Here is a 22,459-nt window from a genome sequence, read left to right on the forward strand (position 1 = left end):
ATAAGAAAACATAAAGGTCCAATAATACTGCCTTGAGGAATTCCCCTCTTAATTATTACAGGTCAGATAAAGCTTCGCCTACTCGATTTCTCTGAGATATTTTTTCTAGAAATATAGCAACCCATTCAGTCACTCTTTTGTCTAGTCCAATTGCACTCATTTTTGCCAGTAGTCTCCCATGATCCACCCTATCAAATGCCTTAGACAGATCAATTGCGATAAAGTCCATTTGACCTCATGAATCCAAGATATCTGCTATATCTCGCTGGAATCCTTTAAGTTGAGCTTCTGTGGAATAACCTTTCCTAATCCTGAACTGCCTTCTGTTGAACCAGTTATTAATTTTGCAAACATGTCTAATATAGAAAGAATGCATTCCCAAAGCTTACATGTAATGCATGTCAAACTGACTGGCCTGTAATTATGTCTGACACCCTTTCCTTTGTACACAGGGGCTACTATAGCAATTCTCCATTCATTTGGTATAGCTCCTACATGCAAACAATAATCAAATAAGTACTTCAGATATGGTACTATATCCCAACCCATTGCCTTTAGTATATCCCCAGAAATCTTATCAATTCCAGCTGATTTTCTAGTTTTTGACTTTTGTATCTTATTGTAAATGTCATTGTTATCATAGGTAAATTTTAATACATATTTCTTTAGCATTAGTCACCTCCTCTATCTGGACATTATCCTTGTAACCAACAATCTTTACATACTGCTGACTGAATACTTCTGCCTTTTGAAGATCCTCACGTACACAACAAAGTAGTATACATGCACAAAGTAGTACACATACACAACCAAAAAGTAACAAACAGAAAAGGTACATAAGATAATGATGCAAACTTACATAATCTTTCATTCACTGTTGTTTTTCATTTATCAGAGGGAATATAAGTTTAAGCAGTCTCTCCTTCCTAAAATCACTCTGATAATCATGCTGTTAAAACTATAAACAATGCACCAAACGATCCTCCTCCATGTTTTTTTGAAGCACATTGTTTACTCGCCTGGTTGTCATGTTGTCATGACAATCCTGTGGTGTAAAGCGAAGGTGGGGTGGGACCAACAAAGTGCCACAAGGTGATAAAATAGGAAAAGGACAATGAATGCTGGGGGTGCTTGATGTCATGATTTCAAAAAATCCTCTCACAACTTGAATAATGATGTTAATGTACAAGTACGCAAGAGCAAGTGTTAATAAACTAGGAAAGAAAAATACCAACTAAAGCGAGATAATCACACAATCTTCCAAAACTCGATCAGTCAAGACATGGAGCACGGGCAGGGTAAGGAATAAACAAAAGGAGACCAGGACGCTATAGGATTCGGTATACAGTTAACCGCATATCAGTGGAACACCATTCTAAACAGCTCGTTATAAAATTCAATGTCAATGATTCAATCACATCACTTCCCTTTCATTTCATATACAGTACATATATTTCTGTGACATGTAAGTGAATGCAATCAGGGTTCACAGTACGTAAGGTCGGTGAAATTTGGTGATGGAGATAAAGCGGAAAGTGCAATACCGAACCATCCCTATGTACAGAATAAAAAGGTCTCCAGAAATGCCATAACACTTAACACAGGGAACAGCCTCATAGTCAGACACTGCCACACCAAAGTATCTCATGCTATTTGTATATGAAGCAAAAAAAAAAAAAGTCAGAGAAAAAGATTAATGATCACAATAATACTGCGGCTTGGAATCAGCTGGCTACTCAAAGAAAAGGATAAATAGAAATGTTACATAAACAAATCACATTATGAAATACAAGAGGAAACATACGTTAGGTAATCATGTTGGTCAAGAGACCCGCATAGATGAGAAGGGAAAAACATCTCTCCATTATGAGATGTTAAAAGAACTAAAGCAAACGCAAAGAAAGGGAAATTAAAATATAACTTATGGACTTTCCATCTGGAACGATGCATTACATACTGCTCAAATTCAGAAGTATTTAGGGCATTCGTCATAGTAAAGGTAGGGAACTGCGTGCTTATTTTCAGTTCAAAAATCTCCAGTTGGGATTTCAAAATGTCGATGACAAAACTATCAACAGTCTCGGAATAGAGAAGTTCATACATACAAGAGGCTCAAAGATATAATTAAAAAGAACGGTGGAGATCACAAGAGTGATATTATTGCCATCTGTTAGGACTACCATATTATGGTTTTACACCAATAAGTAATATATAACAGATAGTGTTACAAACTGTGAAGGTGACCAATTCATTGAGAACATGCAGTATTCATAAGAGACAAGAAAAGGTTTCTTGGCTCTAGATGGTTTTCTGTGGTTTCCCATTTCCACACCAGCCTGTTCGTTAATTGAGCCTGTGGTCGCTTTCTTTGTATCCCATTGTTGCGATAAGACAATTCTGTGCTGGTGCAGTTTAAGAAAATAAAACAAAAAACCAGCAAAACATTGTATTGGACTAAATCTTGGTTAAGTTTTGCCTGATAGGACTATTTCCTCATCTCTCATTCTGGCAGCATATGAACAGTGTGCAACACTCATTCATTACTCTATTTTAAAAGGGTAGGTTCCAGTGTCTGTTCTACAGATCCTTGGACATGTAGAAATGTAGAGAGTTACCTAGCTGCCACTACACATTTGCAAGTGAATATTTCAAAATGTTAGTTTTGGGAAAGTAAATGGGTCATTGCTAAAATTTCTTGGAATAGTTAAGGATTGCCAATGTCACTGATAGCCGAGTGGTTCATTTCAGTTAAGGATGCGAGTGATGAGCTGGTGAAAGGGACAGCTGGATTGAGTTGGTGATAGAGCACAGCTATTTACGTACTCTAGGGGCTGCAAGAAGCAGCAGGTACTGTATATGATGTTTCCTCGCAAAAGCTGACTTGCATCTTGTATTATGTTACTTTTATAGCCTAATACTCCAACCTAATATTACAGTGTAACGGATTCACAGGAACATGATACTGGAAAGTAACCAACCATTTGTCCTTTCCCTAGTTCTGATCCCTTAGAGAATGAGGATATTGGGTACAGAATAGCAAGGGCTATGCTAAGCAAAGAAATGACAAACTCCCTAGGTCTTGCAAATCTAACATTGCTGGTGTTGGAAAAGCATGAGAATTAAACAAGGGGATTTGGACATGAAAGACAACAGGATGAGTCAGATATGTTTGAATCAAAATGCCAGACACAGTTGGAGCCGGACAGACAGCTCTATGAGGAAATGTGGAAATGAAATTGATTTCCTATGTGATGTGATCAGCTGTTAATTTCATTTTTGTATTCAGTTAATTGATTATTTATTTAATTAATTAATTTATTTATTTATTTATTTATTCATTCATTCATTCTTGCTTTCTCCTCAGTTTTGCTCTTTGTACCATATGATTTATTTTTTGTTCTTTCTTTGTTTGCTTACGAAATTTATTTTATTTTCTTGTATGTGCTCATTTCAGTGTTCATCTTTCTAAGGCTCTGGAAGAATTGCATTCATAAATATTTGGTTGTATATTTTGGATGCACCATTTTAATTTGATCGAAACTTTACCTTCCCAATGTCTTCTAAAGCCCTTAGATACATGGCTTTACAGCAAAGTCCAGTGGATGACTATGAATATTTTGCCATCAGCCAGGAACTGCTAAACACCATGGAGGATCGCATGTATGTGTTTTTATTTTATTTTAAGTTCAACAGTTATTTCTTAATATCATTTATCATCATTTGTTACATCTGAGATTTCAGATAGTTCTAAAATTATATTTTAGAATTTGGTCATATGTTAAAAGCACCCGTAGTATAAAATATGTAGGGTAGCATAGTTAATAAATAACCTTGTTACAAAATTCCATTTATGATCTGTATTTGGGTGTTCATATTTCTTAGTAGTAATTGATTTTAAAAATAATATATACCTTATAATGCAGTACACGGCTGCATTCATGGATGTTTATGTAAAGATTTGGTGAAAATGTTAAAAATCTGAACATGTAATTAAGTTTTTTGAGGAACACTGAAGTTTGATTCTAATGCTCTTTGTTATTTGGAAACTTTGGTTTATGAAATTTTGTTGGAAATGATCTAGTCTTTATACCATAGAATGTACTTCAAATATGCAAAGCTAGGAAAATACCCAGGGAATAATTACCGTAATAGATCAGTGTAGAAAGAGGGAGCAAAAGAATGACGAGACTAAAACAAACATGGAAAATACGAAAGGACAAACTGTCTCTTCACATAGTTGATTATTTTCTTAGGACTCTATCTTCATCAATCCCATCTATGCCAAAGAGAAATAAATTTTGTTTTCATCTGTTTGGAATTGCATGTCATCACAAGGATCTGGAATACTAAATTATGTGTTACATAATGTTGATACAATGCAACATGGTTGCTGTTTCAAATAAAATAGTCTGAATCCAGGCATAGCCGATAAACTGAGTGAAAACTAGAAATAGGAATCTTTTATCATATCTAAGATCATGCTGCTGAGGACGTTGGCAGGGAGACCTAGTTCTATTAGTATCTTGTAGATCAAGTTATGCCACCTCTGACTCCTAAGAGTAAGGATTGAACTTTTCATTTTTTAATGGGATGTTGTATTGGTTAAGATATGGCAGGTAGAGCTCATATATCTCCCTTTTCTCCTGGTCAACCGTCTTTGCCTGGTCTGTGCCCATATCAAACTGGACCATGAGATCCAAGAAGTAGGCAGTAGATTGATACTGACTGATTGTTATAATATCAAATTTTCAGTTTGAACCAGTTTCTGAAAAGCAGTACACATCCTCAAATGTTTGCCATTTCTTTGAATGCAGGAAGGAGGCCCCTGCACTCTTTGATGTATGTTTCTTTGCAGTTCACCTTTCACACAATCTTAATGCATGAGGAAGAGTTTCTATCTCGTTACAGCCTTTGTGGTGGCATCAGTTTGTATTATTTCTAGCTGGAGCTGCTCAGACAAGAACAATGTTGTAAGACATCTTTTGGATGTTTGACCATTCCAATGATGAAAAGCTGTTCTTGTTGCCCAGCTATTGAGTTCAGGACAGTCAGTAAATATCTTAACTACTTTACCTCTTTGTTTGTAGAATGCCCAGGCCTCAAATTCTTTCTTTCTCTAGGTGTTTCTTCATTGATGACCTGTCAAATCATGAGCGTTTTTTTTTTTTTTTTTTTTTTTTTTTCTTTTTTGTAGAAACACCTAATATTTCAAGTGTGTTATGTTTTACAGTTTCAAAATTTCATGCTTGATGAAGAATTACATCTTGTGACTAAAATGTTATAAGGCTTTCATTAGTCTCCAAGACCTCAGAATTTCTTTGGATCATACAGGGTACTGTTGGGGCAATAATGAGGCAGACCAATGATTACCTTAACCTTTCCTCTTAAATATTTTATCTAAATTGTCTAAAAAATTAGTTTTGACTTTGGAAGGAGGTGCACATTGGAGAAGGTAAACTAAACTTGGCCAACAATTTCTGATGAGATTTCAGTAGAGCAGAGCTATATAATTCTTTGGATATTGGGAATGATCTGTTTCTCATCAAAAACAACTTCATCATTGCAGGTCACATGGAGATATTTTATGGATTTTGCTTCTTCCATCATGGAATGAAAAGCCTCTTTTAGATACTACCGAAAGCTGCTACATTCACTTAGACCAATTTTTTAATTCAAACTTTAATTTAAATGACATCTCTGAGAAACCGAAAATCCTGTTTGATGTTCTCATTGCAGTGCTTAATTTGTTCAAAATTCCAAAAAATAGCTCAGTTTTTCAGATAGGACGAAACTCTTTGACGCGATATTCCCTCCCACTTCCAAAACCCGCTGATCCCGGCCCGTTTATCGCCCCTCCCCCTCCTCCTACCTAACACTCCTCTCTCTCCCCTTCCTTCCCCAGCCGGTCTACTCGTTTCCCTTGTCAGTTCCTCTTAAACTCAACTCCGCAATACATGCAACCAGTCAACCAAAAGGTGAGTCTCTTTATAAAACTTTACTTTCTTGTCCCATTTCCACTATCCGAGTTAACTCGTTTTTACCTTTCATACTACAGGCCCGCATTGGATCGAGAATATTTTAACTTCTTCAACATATAGTTCCAGTCACAAGATCCACTCGCTCCAAAGAAATACGACATAACATTGTACTTATGAAGATGGCTTTTATATGTTTTATCTACTGACTTAATATTGTTTTTACACTCACAGAGGAACATCATCCAATTCTTTCAACGTATTTAACATTACGCATCGCAATAAGCATACATTTCTCTACATACGTTGATGCCAATGCTATACAAAGCACCCAAATCTTATTTTAAAAAAATTAAAAAAAACTGTCAATGACTTCAAACTTATTTCTACGAGGCTTCCCAACTTCAGATTTTTATTTTATTAGTGACTAACAAGTTGTAAATCTTGTACTAATTATATAATCAAACCTGGACATTTAGCATAAATATGCTTTATATTTTAACTTGTTATAGATAATTTTAATTATGAGGGTCAATTTTATGTGTTTTAACTTTAATGTGTATCTTTGTATAATGACCCTATTTGGCTGATGATGACATCCATGGATGTTGAAACCGGTACCATTTAATAAATGATGATGTAATTTTTATCAACAACATATCTTGTATTGAAAAGGTGGATCTTGTAAAATTTAACTTCTATTTTGCTCCCTCCATGAACACACTGAGAAGGCGGATTGCGATTGTCACTATAATTACCGAATGTGTCCAGTGAATAACGAAGTAATGTACATAGCAAGCGCTTGGTTTTATAGGGGAGCAGTCGGTGTTGGTTGAATGCTCAGGTAAACAAATACTATCGACCCCAAGTGAAAGCTCAGACGCTATTTCTGCTGATCTTAAGAATGCAGAACACAATGTGAAAATTATGCACTGATAATCAGATTAAAACATGAGAGTTTAAAGTAGCAGAAAAAGAAGAAGGAAAAAACAGTTTAATGCTCTCCTTGGACTAAATTCGGAGAAGTCATCATCATATTTAGTTTCTAGCTGTTCGTCAGGTCTGCCTGGAACATAAGCCTCTCCATCTCTTCTTGTCTTCCCACCACTTCTCCCTTGTCACTCCTGCTCAGTCCTCTCCTCTTCTCTGTACACACTCTTCCACTCCTTTTATCCATCTGTCTCTTGGTCTTCCTCTTGGTTGTTTTCCTGTTATCTCCATTTCGTGCATCCTGCTCGGTCTTCTTTACTCTATCATTCTCTTCATGTGTCCGTACCATCTAAGTCTAGATGTCTCTATCCTGTTCTGTAGTGGCTCTTTTACTATATCTCTAACCTTCTCATTTCTCATCTTATCCATTCTTGTCACTCTTACTGTGCTTCTCAAATTTCATTTCACCTGCCTGTATCCTAGTCACGGCTCTGTCTCGTTACCCAAGTTTCTGCTGCATACGTCAGAATAGGTACGTGGTATATCCTGTATATCACTTTTTTGCTTTTCTGAGGGACATGCTTGCTCCAAACCAGGCTTCTGACACTTTTCAGGAACGCTCCTGCTTGTCTTCCACGCTTGATTATTTCCTTATCATTTCTTCCCACTTTCCTCTATGATACTTGAAATTCTCTACCTTCCTAAGCTGTTCTCCACCAAGTATTATCCCTCTCATAGGTCTCTTCTTTCTAGTTGTGATCACTGTCTCGCTCTTTTTGGCATTAAATTTCATTCCATATTGTTCCACCTCATCTTCCCATGCATCTAACTGTTCCTGAATATCCTTTTCCTTTTCTCCCCAGACTAACAAGTCATCTGCAACATTATCACCTTCATTTTTCTTTCACCAATTTTCCTTGCCACTTTTGTCATTAGCTCGTCCAACCCAGCTCAAAACCCTGTGTCCTAGCCACACCTCCTCATCCTCGTCCAACCCAGCTCAAAACCCTTGCTCCACTAGAATAGGATTAATTTCAAATTCGCACTCAACAACAAACCTTTCAGATTTTATCCCGGAACAATAAACTCAGTAATTTGTTAACCACTCATACAACTAACAAATTGAACAGTAACCCGAAGACAATACGAGATAAGACCATTCACAATTTCCACCCACCTGTCAAGAATATTCATGTAAAAAGTGATTACTCAGCAAGGGTCAAAGACCAATAATTTGATTGTCATCAAAAGCACAATAGCAGAAACTGAATTAGCTATCAATGAACTTTCCACAGATAAACAAGAAGAAATTTGAGATTTGATGTTATGAAAAACTAAAATATTTATTAGAAGAGCAAAAAAAAAAAACACACACCCAAAAACAATTTCTCCAAAACAAATGGCCGTTCTTAAAGAGAAGATTAAGAATAATATAATGATAACCACTACTGACAAAGGCAACACAACAATTTTAATGAAATGTGAAGACTACACTGAAATGGCTTTTAGTGCCGAGAGTGTCCGAGGACATGTTCGACTCGCCAGGTGCAGGTCTTTTGATTTGACGCCCATAGGTGACCTGCACGTCGTGATGAGGATGAAATGATTATGACAACACATACACCCAGCCCCTATGCCAGAGAAATTAACCAATGATGGTTAAAATTCCCGACCCTGCCAGGAATCGAACCTGGCACCCCTGTGACCAGAGGCCAGCACGCTAACCATTAGCCATAGAGCCGGACAAGACTACATTAATAAAACTGAACAATTCTTTTCAGATGATAATTTCATAAGGTCAGTAAGGAACCTACCACAAAAATCCAGGAAGGCCTAAAAAAAAAAAATTCTACATCGCTCTTTGAAGATCATGAATTAAACATATATCATCACAAATCCATCATTACCTACCGCCAGAGCCCTCTCCAAAATTCATAAAAATGATGTACGTATTCAACCAGTTATTAACTTAAAAAGAAGTCCTATTTAAAAGATTTCTCAATATGTCCAAAATTTGGCATAAAATATTATAGATTCTCTAAGAAAATGAGGCAAAAATTCCATAGATTTCTACAATTCCACTAAGAAACCCTCATCTCACCATGCACTCATACAACAAACATGTACGCTAATATCCCAGCATCTGAAACCTTAAAACTCATCAAAAGTAATCTGATCCAACAAAATAACATAGGGAAACTTGAAATAGAAGAGTTTCGAGATTAATGAACGTTTGTTCTAGACAACAATTTTTTTACTTTGAACAAAAATATCTGTCCGCCTCAATGGTGTTATGGTTAGTGTGATTAACTGCCACCCCCTGGAGGCCCGGGTTCTGTTCCTGGTTCTGACACAAAATTTGAGAAGTGGTAGAAGGGCTGGAACAGGGTCCACTCAGCCCCGGGAGGTCAACTACCTCACCCATCCTCAAAGTTTTTTTCTGTGGCTTCCTACTTCTCCAGTTAAATGCCAGGATGGTACCTAAATTAAGGCCACAGCCGCTTCCTTTCTTCGTTTTTGTCTATTCCTTCCAATCCTTCCGTTCCCACACAAGGCCCCTGTTCCGCACAGCAGGAGAGGCCACCTGGGCAATGTACATTTCCTCCTTCCCAGTTGTATCCCCCAACCCAAAGTCTCTCGCTCCAGGACACTGCCCTTGAGGCAGTAGAGGTGGGATCCCTCGCTGAGTCCGAGGGAAAAACCAACCCTGGAGGGTAAAATGATTAAGAAAGAAAGAACAAAATATATATTATCAAAAAAGTTTTCTCATAGGTTCCTGTGGGTTCTTAGGAATATTAGCCAAAATTTCTATTGGTAATCTAGAAAATATACAAATACTGAACAAAATCAATAGCATTCTATATTGGACCAGATACGTGAATACCATCTTCACTGTCTTGATTAAAGTGTGACTAAACAAAACAAACTCCATTGCACTAGAGCCCTGATGTGCCTTGGTCTACCTAGCAACCGCTGCTCAGCCCAAAGGCCTGTAGATTATCAGGTAACGAATGGTCAGTACAACAAATACTCTTGGCTGTTGTTCTTGGCTTTGTGGACTGGGTTCTCCTATCACCGTCAGATAGCTCCTCAACTGTAATCACATAGGCTGAGTGGACCTTGAACAAACCCTCAGGTCCAGGTAAACATCCCTGACCTGGCAGGCAATCAAACCCGGCGCCTCCAGGTGAGAGGCAGGCATGCTATTCCCTAGACTGTGGGGACGGCTCATAGAAGTGACTAATATGAACTATTATTAAATCAACCTAATTCCACAGGTCATATCAAATTGACATAAATCCAAAATTAACAGACCAGTTAACTTTTTGGACCTAAAAATCACAGGAAATAACGAGCATCTCATGTATAACATACAGTATACAGAAAACCCACGCAAACAGTTAATATCAGACAGCTTTATATAGCATGATCAGCAGTTCAGTTAACGTACCACTTATGAAAATAAACTATAAGAAAGAAATTATATCATATACACCATTGCAGTAAATACAGTTTGTCAACAAGATCAGTGATAAAATTAAAAACAAACCCTCAACCACTCTACAGAAAGAACCACAAAATAAGAAAGTTTATGCCACCTGTACCTACAACAGCAGTAACATTTACCAAATTATCAATACTAAAAATTGGCTCAGTCAAAATGCACAGATTGTGAAGCTTATTACATTGATTGGACAAACTAGCAGAAACTTTTCTATGCAGTTTAAAGAAAATATCATCATTAGTAAACACAGAAGATTTTCCAATGAATCGACACATGATCAACAGGAACTATACATTTTTGCCATCAACCAGGACATGGCAATTCTTCAAACAGCCAATAAGGGAACTTACCAAAAACATCTTGGAAAACTTACGCATAACAATAGACAAAAAAAAAAAAAATCCTCTACACAATCTTAACAAAATCATTAAAAAATATGTTATAAATATGATGAATTAACAAGTATCATCATGCATTTACAGAAGTTCAAAACTCCTGCAACAAACGCGAAACATGTTACTAATCACTCCCCAGACATTACTACTCTTGTTCCAATGTCACCTCCCATCATTGCCAACAGGACGGGACAACCTTCACTCCCCACGCATTCAGATCTCAGACAACTGTTACACATGATCATAGTGACAAAGTCCAGAAGCAGGAATGTAATAATTTCTTAACCCGTTTCATCCAGCCCCTATAATTAGACATTTAACTTAACATCGTTGAACAAGTGTGTGTCGTCTCCACAAATCTAGTCAGCTATTAATATTTTAAAGACTTTTAATACTTACATACATATTCACAATTTCACTGTACTACTAATTCAATTCATATTTTTAAATTGTTTACAGTGTTTTAAATGTGTCATCTATAATAGCAAGAATTGTAAACATCTTTGTAGATTCCCATTTTTCAGCTGAAGATTACCTAATTGGGCCAAAACATGTCCTGAAAAATATATATGTAACTATTTAACATGAATGATGACAATATTGAATAGGTGGAAACTCAGTGTCATAATCCATAAGAAGTAAAATCATTTTATAACTGGTGTATGCATAGGAGCTGGCCAGTCCTGGTCACCTTAGACATCTCGTCACCAAGGCATTCTGATTTGTTAGGCTGGAAATATCGCAACATGCCAGACGGTCCTTACAACATCTAATGCAGCTCTGTATCAACCACAGAGGTTGTTAGTTTGAGCAGTTGCTGCGTTTAACGATGTAGGTAACTGAAATCCTGTCACATGTGTCCTTGCCTTTTCTGACCCTCCTCCATACCATATGCCATGATACCAACGGCCCTTTTCAGGGCCAAATAAACAAACTTAGTCTTGAGAACTGTTAAGTATGCAACCTTGCCACATCCCAGGCAATTGGCAGTAAAAAAAAAACACCTTGTGTGGGATTCAAATCACCGTACCCTTGAGCATTACCCACTGTCATATCTTCGACTGTGCCTCTGCCAAGTGAGCTATTGTGAGGCTTGATATGCAGTGGGCAGTTCCCAGCCTATACAATACATGTTCCTGATCTGTGTGTGCAACCTCCTGTTGTAACCACGTTGCAGTGAGTCAGAGTGACATCTCCAGGTTCTGGAAAAAGTTCATACCTATCTGCCATCGCATGTTGTTATCGTTCCAATGGGACGCACTTTGGCGTACCTGTATGCTATGAAGTGGCTAATTGGTTCCTGTTTCCTAGCCACAGATCATCACCACCTCATCCTCGTCCAACCCAGCTCCTTACCCTATGCCACGATACCAACATCCCTTTTCAAGGCCAAATGAAAAAATCAGTCTGTGGAATTGATTAAGTATGCAACCTTACCAGATCCCAAGTAATTGGCGGTTTAAATAAATGTGCGTGGGATTCGAGTCTCTGTACCCTCAAGCATTCTCCACTATCATACCTCTACCAAGTGAGCTATTGTGCGGCTTGATGTGCAGCGGGCAGTTCCCAGCCTATACAGTACCTTTTCCTTGTCTGTGTGTGCATCTCCTATTGTAAGATGTGTGTTCTTCATGTCAGTGCTTGTTTTACGAGTTCATTCGGGGTACACACAATGAATTAATAGTTGTGCTCATGATTCCTGCTGTCTTCTAGGCCGTAATTTCATGTCTTGTTTTATTACTCTGGTTTAAGGAGAGGGACCAGTGTATTTCAGAATTGGGGTTTTAACCCCATTGTCGGCAGCCGTGAAGATGGTTTTCTGTGGTTTCAGATTTGGGGTACACACAATGAATTAATAGTTGCGTTCATGATTCCTGCTGTCTTCTAGGCTGTAACTTCATGTCTTGTTATATTATCCCGGTTTAAGGAGAGGAACTAATGTATTTCAGAATTGGGGTTCGAACCTCACTGTCGGCACCCCTGAAGATGGTTTTCTGTGGTTTCAGATTTTTACACCAGGCAAATGCTGAGGCTAAACCTTAATTAAGTCCATGGCCACTTCCTTCCCACGCCTCCAAGCCCTTTCCTATCCCATCGTCGCCATAAGACCTATCTATGTCGGTGTGGTGTAAAGCAAATTGGAAAAAAAAAAAAAAAAAAAATCAGAATTGCAGTAAACACAGTAGGTTGCATAAAATTAGATCTTAAGGGGCGTGTGGATTAGCCAGTACAGCAAACATTTAATACGTGTTTCCATCAGAAATCCTTTTCAAGTCATTGTGTCATATGACTTGATTTGTCACTTATTTGTTCTTTTCATTTTCAGCAAACACCGTACCATTAAAATTGTATGAGTAGTACAGGAAATCTGTATTAATGGAAAGGTTCGTTTTATATTGCCACTTTCCTTTTTGATTTTTTCTGTTTGGACAGACTGCAGTCCATATAGTCCTGTTTCTTTGAATAGTTATTTTCTAAGTGGTTTTATTATTCATGCCGTACCCACTTAATTTTACCCACAACTTTTGTATGACTAAATGAATGTATAATAGGTTTTTTGTTTTAATGTTTCTAATGTGTGAGCAAGTTGACCTAGGATAAAAATTATAATACATTGTCTCGTTACCTTGTGTGATAACCATTTTACTATTTGCATAAATATTTGTGTGAACTATTTTGTTTTAATTTCATTTAACCAAAATCATTTCTGTATGCTTGGCCATGCATCTGATGGTTTGTGTTTCTTTGCTGTTAGCCCTGAGTTACAGATCACATCAGTGTGTAGCAGGGAGGTTGCATATAATAATTTGCATGTGAATGTGAATATTGAAGAACTGTGAGTACATGTTTATGTTGTTCTCCCCTGGCCCTGGCTTTAAATGTTATGATTAACAAACTAATGGTAATGTTTAGTTGAAGCTTGAATTAGAACCTCCATGCTATATTGCAGAGGAAGTCCTTTTCATTCCAGATAGTGTTGGTAGAGTTTGAAGAATGGGTTGTGGGTTACTTACAAAACATAGCTACAAACGTATCAAGTATTCGTCTAAAAGTAGTGAAAGAAAGAGAAATTCTTACCTGTAAGTATTTGTGGATTATGCACTGTCATACTTACGAGATCCTTCTTGCTATTATACAAATATCTCTCCCTGTGGCAGAATTCCCAGCTTTAATTAATATGATATTATTTATGTACTTATTATACAAGGAGGCTATTATAGCAGTGTTTGATCCTGCGTGAGCCGTAGAAAAGTGGCATTTTCTGAAATTTTCAGTAACTTTTGTGAAACATTGAGGTAGATTAGCATAGCCTTTTGGGGTTATGTTCTTAATGTAATATCTGTCTTGTCTTGTATCTTATTACACTGTTATAAATAGCTAGTTGTAGTCTACCAGTTTATTTTCATCCTATCTTGTATAAAATGCTTTGGAGAACACTAGCAACTCAAGTCAGAGAAAGTCCGAGAACAAAAGCAATTGATACTGTTTTGTTTTACATGATGATGCGTCAAATAGAATAAGAAAACATTTTGCTCAAAATTTACCATTTGGAAAAGGTTTCCCTTTGCAAAAGTGATATATCAAGTGTAACTATTGAGTTTACTGAATTTCAGTGGGAAGAATCCTTGTTGACCCTGCTCTAGAGGTAACATTAGGGAAAATAGAACATGGTATGGTTGAGTTGGTTTGAATCTTTGTATTATGAATCTAATCTCTTCTCTGTTCAGTGACCTTTAAGGTTGTTAAGTGTGACAGTTTTGTATTGAGTACTTACATTCCGTGCCGGTCGTTATGTGTCTTGTACTCGGATATGCCTTATATTCTTTTTACCTTTCGATCTTGTTTATGTTTACACAATTTCTCAATGACCTGTTTTCATTCTAAATTATTCCACTATTGAAACTATGCGACCCAAGCCCGGCTTATCAACATATAATGGTACCACATGAAAAGATCCCCGTGTCAACAGCTTAATTTTACCACACAATGTTTGTTATCCATTAAACCAGTAATGGAACACATTTTATGTTTAGCAGCATAGAACCAAGACTGAAATATTAGTCATGATTTTTCTCTCTTAACCTGTGTCTCAGCAAATGTAAGATTCCTTTATACTTAAACAATGATGAGATGTTTCAAATGGATTTCATGTTACCATTTTGTTGTCAAATGGCACACTAAGACCATGTAAATTTGAGTTGCTGTAGGCATGTATATAACACTTTTTTTTGTTATGCTAATTTTACCATTTAACTTTCATTCTTCGCTAGCCTGAAGAAGTCCCCGAGAGAAACGAAACATGTACCTATAACTTTGCTTTAAGAATAAAAACTTTCATAAGTATTGTAAAAGTGGAATTTTTAAACTGTTCAAAGTTGGCAATATGGGCTAAACACGTCATATATTACTTGTAATGAAGTTACAATATGCGCCTTATATCAGGTATGAAACAGTCATTCTGTTGTTAAAAGCTTTCTTTTCGAGGTATTTTCTAGTACAGTATTCATTCTTGCCGTAGTTTCAGCAGACTGAAAAATTTAAAGATTATATCTTAGCGAAGTTAAAACTGAAAAGAAAACCACTTCCACTTTAACAAAGAAAGAAAATAACTGACTTGAAAAGTTGTATTTCTGTTAATTTCGAAAGGTACAGTCGTTGACCCTAGACATTAGTATTATTTAGAATTCTCAACAGAATTAAAATTTAAGGCTAAATATTATGATTTTTGTTACAGATAATAAAATACTTGCAGTATAGTAATAGTTGTACTGGCTCATTTTCCCCCCAAAACGAACAGTGTTGGCAGTCAAACTGCTGCACATCTCTTCTTAATATTTTGTTGGATCTCCTTTGGAAGATATAAATCATTATATTACCTACTATACTATTTACTTTCTCCCTTGTAATAATGTGACTATAAAGTTTTTCAGGCTATCAAACACTGTAATACTATAGTTCAGATTCAAAAAAGGGACATAGTACATCCACTACCCTATTGAAGTTACAGATAACATAGACATGCTAAGGACCAATGACAGGTGGTATAACAATAATAATAATACTAATAATAATTTTAAAAATTATACAAATATACCACTTTCACAAATGACGTTGACGGCACCGGAAAATGATGTAATGAAAAATTACCGGTAAACTAGCCAGCCCATCAAATGCTCATTAATCCACCACTATATAATTTCCAAAACAAAATATGATGATAATAATAATATTAAAAATAAAGCTAAATGTACAATTCAAAGTAGCCAGTGACATCACCGAAACATGAAGTAACTGAAATAAAATACAAAAAAAAAAAACTAGCCAGCTCGCCTCACACCAATGACAGAGCATTATGCCACCTCACACTCTTTGAAGATTAGCAAGGAGAAAGGTCTTACTACTGGAGCACTTCATTAAAGATAAGATCTAACTTTCAAGTATTAAAGGGTATAAGAAAATTTAAAAATAAATTCATCCACATCTCTAAACAATTTTCATCAGTTTAAAAAGCAAAGAGTGATTTGATAGGGTCTGATGGTCTTCTTTCAAGAACAAAACATATGATTCTTTGTTTAATATTGTGTTTTTTTAAGCCAGGCTAGTATTTTAAATATCATTTGAAGATAATTATGTTCAATATATTTGATTTATTTCAGTAGAAAGGCCGATAGTGAATATCCTTATATAAAGTTATTATCTATCTGTAGTATTGTGATTTATTTTGTGAGTTTTATGTTTATGTCAGAGAACATCAAAGCTTTTCACTCACTTTTCTAAAGCAATACCTCAACCTTGGAGAAGATTGCAGAAGACAATAAACAGGAAAACAGTAAAGAAGATGATAAATTAATTAATGTGTAAGTATATCATTTCTAGATCTTCCCCATTGATTGAAGTCCCATATTTTCCAAAATATTATTAGATACTTAACTTTTAGTGCCAAGTACTGTATATTTACCCTGTTGTATGGAGAACTATGTTTTGGTACTTGTAGATACGTGTGAGTATAAAGGAATTAAGAAGTCATTTTATTATTTATTTATTCATTCATTCATTTATTCATTTATTCTAGTGAGCTCTGTTCATTAATTTAACACAGAACGTAGTATTAGCTTTATCAGAATGTAAGTGCCTTTAGGTATGGTCATATTGTAGAGTGGAATGTGTTAGTGTGCTGTGAATGCTAGGAGATAATTTTTAAGATAATATTATAAAAGCGCATTAATTTGAATAATACATTGCTTAAAGCTACTTATAAAAATTATGTTTCTCATTCATTTTTTTCCTACCCATTTTATTCAGTAGGAACCATCATTAAAATATATACTGTAGGTATATTTGAAACTAATTCCTCCAACAAACTTACAGTATAGATAGTTAAAACACATGAATACAATTCAGTCATGCAACCCACATTCATTCATTTTCGTTCTTGCAATCATTCACCTCATTCATAATGTTTATTGTAAGTCGAGGATAACTCTGTTCAAATTTGTGACATAAATAAATACTTACAGTAATTCAACGTAATAAGGGTGAGATACTTGTTGTCACTGATAATGTCTAGGATAGAAATAAATAAAATGTAAAAAAAAACAGTTTAGAGATTGGATATAAATAGTGATTAGGCTTAACTGTAATTCTATTCTATTTGAAACAGATTTTCAAAAAGCATGACTGTCCTGCTATAGGCATGAAATGCTAGGGCCTTGGCTATTGAGTTTGGCAATCAAGAAATATACCATGCAAAATGGAATGTTCTTGTTACCTGTCACATTAACCCCCCCCCTCCCCCCAAAGTCATGCTATTGATCAGACAAGATGGGTTATTCGTGATAAAGAGTGGTTCATTTGAGGATTGCTGGGTAATAGTGAATATATGGTACAATGTTACTTTACCACAAGGTTCACTGTAATGAAAGTTATGTTCATCTTTACATTAAAAGATTTGCATATCTGCCCACTTCATGATACACCTTTTTTACTTGTGTGTAACAATATCTAACTAGGCGAACCCGCCAAGTATAACAACCTGATTTTCCAGAACCTTCATTCAGTGAAAGAGAGGCCGAAATGAGCACATACATGTTTCGGTTTATCCGTAGACACTCGACCGTTTCCGAGAAAATGACAGTCCAATTTTCCGACGTCCTGTACATGCCTTTTAGAGTGTACTGCACAAATGTTTATCCCGCCTCTGTGGTGTAGTGGTTACTGTGATTAGCTGCCATATCCGGAGGCCCGGGCTCGATTCCCGGCTCTGCCATGAAATTTGAAAAGTTGGACGGGGGCTGAAGGTAGAGGTGGGACAGTAAACGGATTAAAGAAAGAATGTCACTCAGGAAAGAAACGTCGTTAACATTACTGAAGATTTCCCGTGTTGCTACTAAGTTTGCATAATGGATCGTTTTTCCAAAAACTGACACTTGCAGTTGATTATGAATTTGTATTGCATCATGACTAGTTGTGACATCCATTTGCTGTGCAATGAGTGTAGAACTATTGATGTTTTATAATTCATTTACCAGACAGAACATTAATAGATGAAAAAGGTCAACGATATTGAACAAAACCATTTGTGTAGTAATCTTCAGTGGACAAAAGTAAAAAATTAAACAAAAAAAAACCCCAATTTATCGGGAGTTGAACATGGGGTGCAAAAGTGTGAAGTCACGGCGAAAGCCACTGCGTTGGTTGAACTTGCCAACTTGCTGTGCGCTAAGAGGCATGTAATGTATGTCAGAAACTTTGACCGCCGTTTTCTCGGAAACGGTCGAGTCTCTACGTATAAGCTGAAACATGAGTTCACTTATTTCGGCTCCTCTTTCACTGAGCGAAGTTTCTGGCAGATCAGATTGTTATACTTGGTAGGTTCCCCTCGTAATTGAAACAAGTTTCTTCTCCATCAACAAGGCTGGCTGTGCTCCTTCAGATAATTGCTGAACCTTACCGATGGACAAGATGTATATCATGAAATTATACTAAACCTTGTGACTAGTAGCAGAACAATAGCCTCTAACTGCAGGGGACATAGGACAGCATCTCCACCACTAGTGTCACAACAGGTACAGGCAATGAGTCCTGGTGAATTTCCATTATGGACTGAATACAAGAAGTGGATTCTTAAAGGTTGCATTCATAATCCGCAGTTCGTACTCTGCATCCTTTTTCATGATGAGTATACATTCGTTAAGGAAGAAGATTTTAACTATCACAACAATCATGTCTGGGCTGAGGAAAACCTGCACCACATTATTCCCTGTGCATGCATTAAAATGTCATTGCAAATATCTGCAGACACTGGTATGTAATACAAATCTGTACATTTTACTGTACTCTATATTTCGTTACGTTCATAGATCTGTCTCTGTCTTATCCTTGGCTTTGACAATATGAAATTGACTGAAGTATGAGCGATGCTAGTAATGCCAATCCTTATGCAGCCAGTCCCTGCTATGAATGGTGTGAAAATGTTGCTCATAGGGTCAGTTGGTGTATGCATCTCAGTGGGCTTGGCAGACTGATATGTAATAGCAACTCTGGCTCGGTGAGGAAAGCAACGGGAAACTACCTCACTCCTCATTTCCCTAGTATGCCTCTTCAGTGATGCCTAGGCCATCTATGACAGCTGATGGCAGAGCTGTTGAGGATCCCACCAGCGGTATCGCTGACGGACTGAACATATATGCTGTGGAAGTACATAATAGAAATTAGTTCTCTCTTTTTTTTGGGGTATTGTGACGTTTATTTTCAGGAGATGAAAGTGTATTTCATCTTTCTGCTGTACTTTGGATAGGATCTATTTTTACCATTTCACTAACCGTGACCATGAATCTTTCTTTCCTAATTGCAAAAAGCTATTCATCCCACACATCACCAGTTGTTAATTACTTGCAAATAAATTTATATTTTTATAAACTTAGAAATGGATTTTCTTAAAGTGGTTTTGATTCTAAAGATGAAAGAGCTGAAAATGTGATCGCCTTCAGGATTCAAACCTGAATCTCTTACCGTCTGGATGGGTTCAGTAACAATTACGCTTGACTGGCCAGCACATGAGAAAGGGAGAGAGACACCTCAGCGTTTATGGTTTTGACATGACTCTCTGTGGAGAGATCTGATGGATAAGGACTGGGTCACTATACTGCTGAATCTACCTCTCAGTACCAGAAACTGACATTTTTGAAACTTAGAAATGATCTTAGAACAACGGGGGCAAAAATGTGATCGTGCTCTGAATCATTGTGTACCTAGATAATGTATTGTGCAAACACCTATCTAGTAGAGAGAAAATCCAGATGGGAAGTGAAGCAACAGTCTGACTCAGTGAGATGTTTATTATACTTACAACAAGTACCATTAACATCATTTTGTACAGTACAGGCGCACACAAGTATAAGTTTAGTACAAAGAGAACATATTCATTGTTCAGGAAAGAAATGAAGAAAACATATAACACACAAGCCTAAACTATGGTCTTCAGCCCTTCTTTGTGACAGCATTTCAAAATCAGAAATTATTTCGTTTACTGCCAATTGTAATTGATCAGAAAAATGTTTGTTATTCGTGATCTCATTTAATTTTTAACTACTTCCATTCTTTTTCTCCATTACCCTTCATATTAGAAACGTAAGTTGTAGCAAACTTGGCTTCAACAGAACAGCCAAATAACCTAAGTTTTGGATGCTCATCTTTGGACAAGAGTTGAAGTCCTTACATCTACCTTTTGTATATCATCACATTGTAACTCTGTAAGTTCAAATTGAAAAACTGTCCTCATCATTCTGACATCTGCTAAAAAAAATAGTTGACGTACAGAAAAATGCTGTGCTCTAAATGTTGAAAGTCATGAAATCTGTGTTCATCTAAGTGTAGTTATTTGTGTAACAATTTATAAGGAGCAATATTTGGAAGAAACTCTTTTTAAGCATTCCCTCAAGAATGTGAGCTTTCTTATGAAAACAGAAATGTGCCGTATATTGCAACATCTGACATTTGACATTTAAGTTGTCCAGATGCTCACAAATGTCACGCAAATAAGCTAGACCACAAATCCAGGTTTTGTCAATTAGCTCATGTATTTCTGTGTGCTTAAAACAAAATATCAGAAAATAAATCAATAAAATTAAACAAGTAATCAAATTTAATGCAGCAATTATTGAATTTAACTAAAATTACATGCTCTCGCATAAATGTAAATGTTATTTCACATAAGTCAAACTTAACATTGCAACTCTCCCTCAGCTACCTAGCAATGCAGTGATTAAAGATCTTCAGTGGACTCTCTCGGGTTTTGAAGCACTTTTCTGAAGTGCCGATATCTATTTATTAATTAATTACTTTAACAACCATATCTATAACTTATTACAGCATTACTGACTTGACACAAAGTGCCTCTTGATATAAAGCACAAATATTTGCACAAACTTATCCAGTATTCCTTTCTCAGCAAGAAATGGTTTCGGTCTGCCAAGAAACTCTTGCCCACTGTTGCTTTCACACTGTCTGTTGACACTGACACAAACTCTGACCAGTCTAGATTGTGACTCTCAACACTTGTTCGAAAATAATTAAAATCTCTTTGGCCTTGTAATGAAATTAGATCTACCTTAAAATATATTAATCGACTTTTAACTGTCATTTCATCTGTCAGTGACCATACCTGTGACGTCACATCTCTTGTCAGTTGCAAGGAAAAAATGTACAAAACTACTGAGAGTTTCATGTTCCTCTTGTCTTGTGACATCATTAGCAAGGATTTCAGTTTTGGTGGTAATGGTTTGACCAAAAAATTTGTTAAGAGGTGCATTTTCAAAATTAAGAATTTCCTGTGGGCACAAACTTGAATGATTTTAATCAAACAAGTTTTCACCAATTCCTCTTTCTGAAATGCCTTACAGCTTTTTACAATTTCCCAAGCTACAATGTAGCTGGTATGATTCCTCCTCTGTACCAAGCCTTTTGTATCGCAAGTAGTCTGGAGTTCAGTGTTTCCTTACCATTCCACCAGTCACTTTGCTCTTGTTCTAGACCTCTTAACAAATTGAAATCAAAACTATTCATCCAGAAATAGATACTGAGAATCATTCTGATGACGATGATTGTGGTGATGATACTAATAATAATCAATACCTATAATATTCACCCTTCGAAAATCAAAATCCACACCCTGTTTCCAGTCATTCGACCGAGTTAGAAATGGAATGAATGAAGCCCCCATCTGATGGCGAGGATAGAAATTGTGCCAGCTGCCGAAGCCTGTCGCACTTCTCTGGGGCAATGATTAATGACTGACAGATGAAATGAAATGATATTGGAGAGTGTTGCTGGAATGAAAGATGACAGAGAAAACCGGAATACCAGGAGAAAAACCTGTCCACCTCCACTTTGTTCAGCACAAATCTCACATGGAGTGACTGGGATTTGAACTATGGAACCCAGAGGTGAGAGGCTGCTGTGCTGCCGCGTGAGCCACGGAGGCTACAATAATATTTACCCTTCAATATTTCATATTTTGGATGGCATAATTTATACTGTTTCATGTTGCATTGCAATTTTTTATGTGAACAAATGAGACATTTAATATTTACGGCAAAAGGATCTGTCCTTCCATCTTACTTGAAGCTATCGTTTCAGAGAGGTAGATGGTTTTG

The 22,459-nt window shown here is 36.5% G+C and overlaps 1 protein-coding gene across 9 annotated transcripts in view; it reads left to right on the forward strand.

The window, feature by feature from the left end:
* PICK1 (protein interacting with PRKCA 1) overlaps positions 1-22,459 on the forward strand; it is a 282,950-nt gene that overhangs the window by 15,069 nt on the left and 245,422 nt on the right. For 8 of the 9 annotated variants that reach the window (XM_067147392.2, XM_067147394.2, XM_067147395.2 and 5 more), the window contains exon 2: positions 3,455-3,660. The exons of the other annotated variant lie outside the window; for it this stretch is intronic. In XM_067147392.2, coding sequence (XP_067003493.2) covers positions 3,554-3,660 — 107 coding nt within the window. In that variant the 5' untranslated portion in view covers positions 3,455-3,553. The remainder of the gene's footprint in view (positions 1-3,454; positions 3,661-22,459) is intronic. 9 annotated transcript variants of the gene reach the window in all.

Source organism: Anabrus simplex, chromosome 5, assembly GCF_040414725.1.
Source record: "Anabrus simplex isolate iqAnaSimp1 chromosome 5, ASM4041472v1, whole genome shotgun sequence".
Taxonomy (NCBI): Eukaryota; Metazoa; Arthropoda; class Insecta; order Orthoptera; family Tettigoniidae; genus Anabrus; species Anabrus simplex.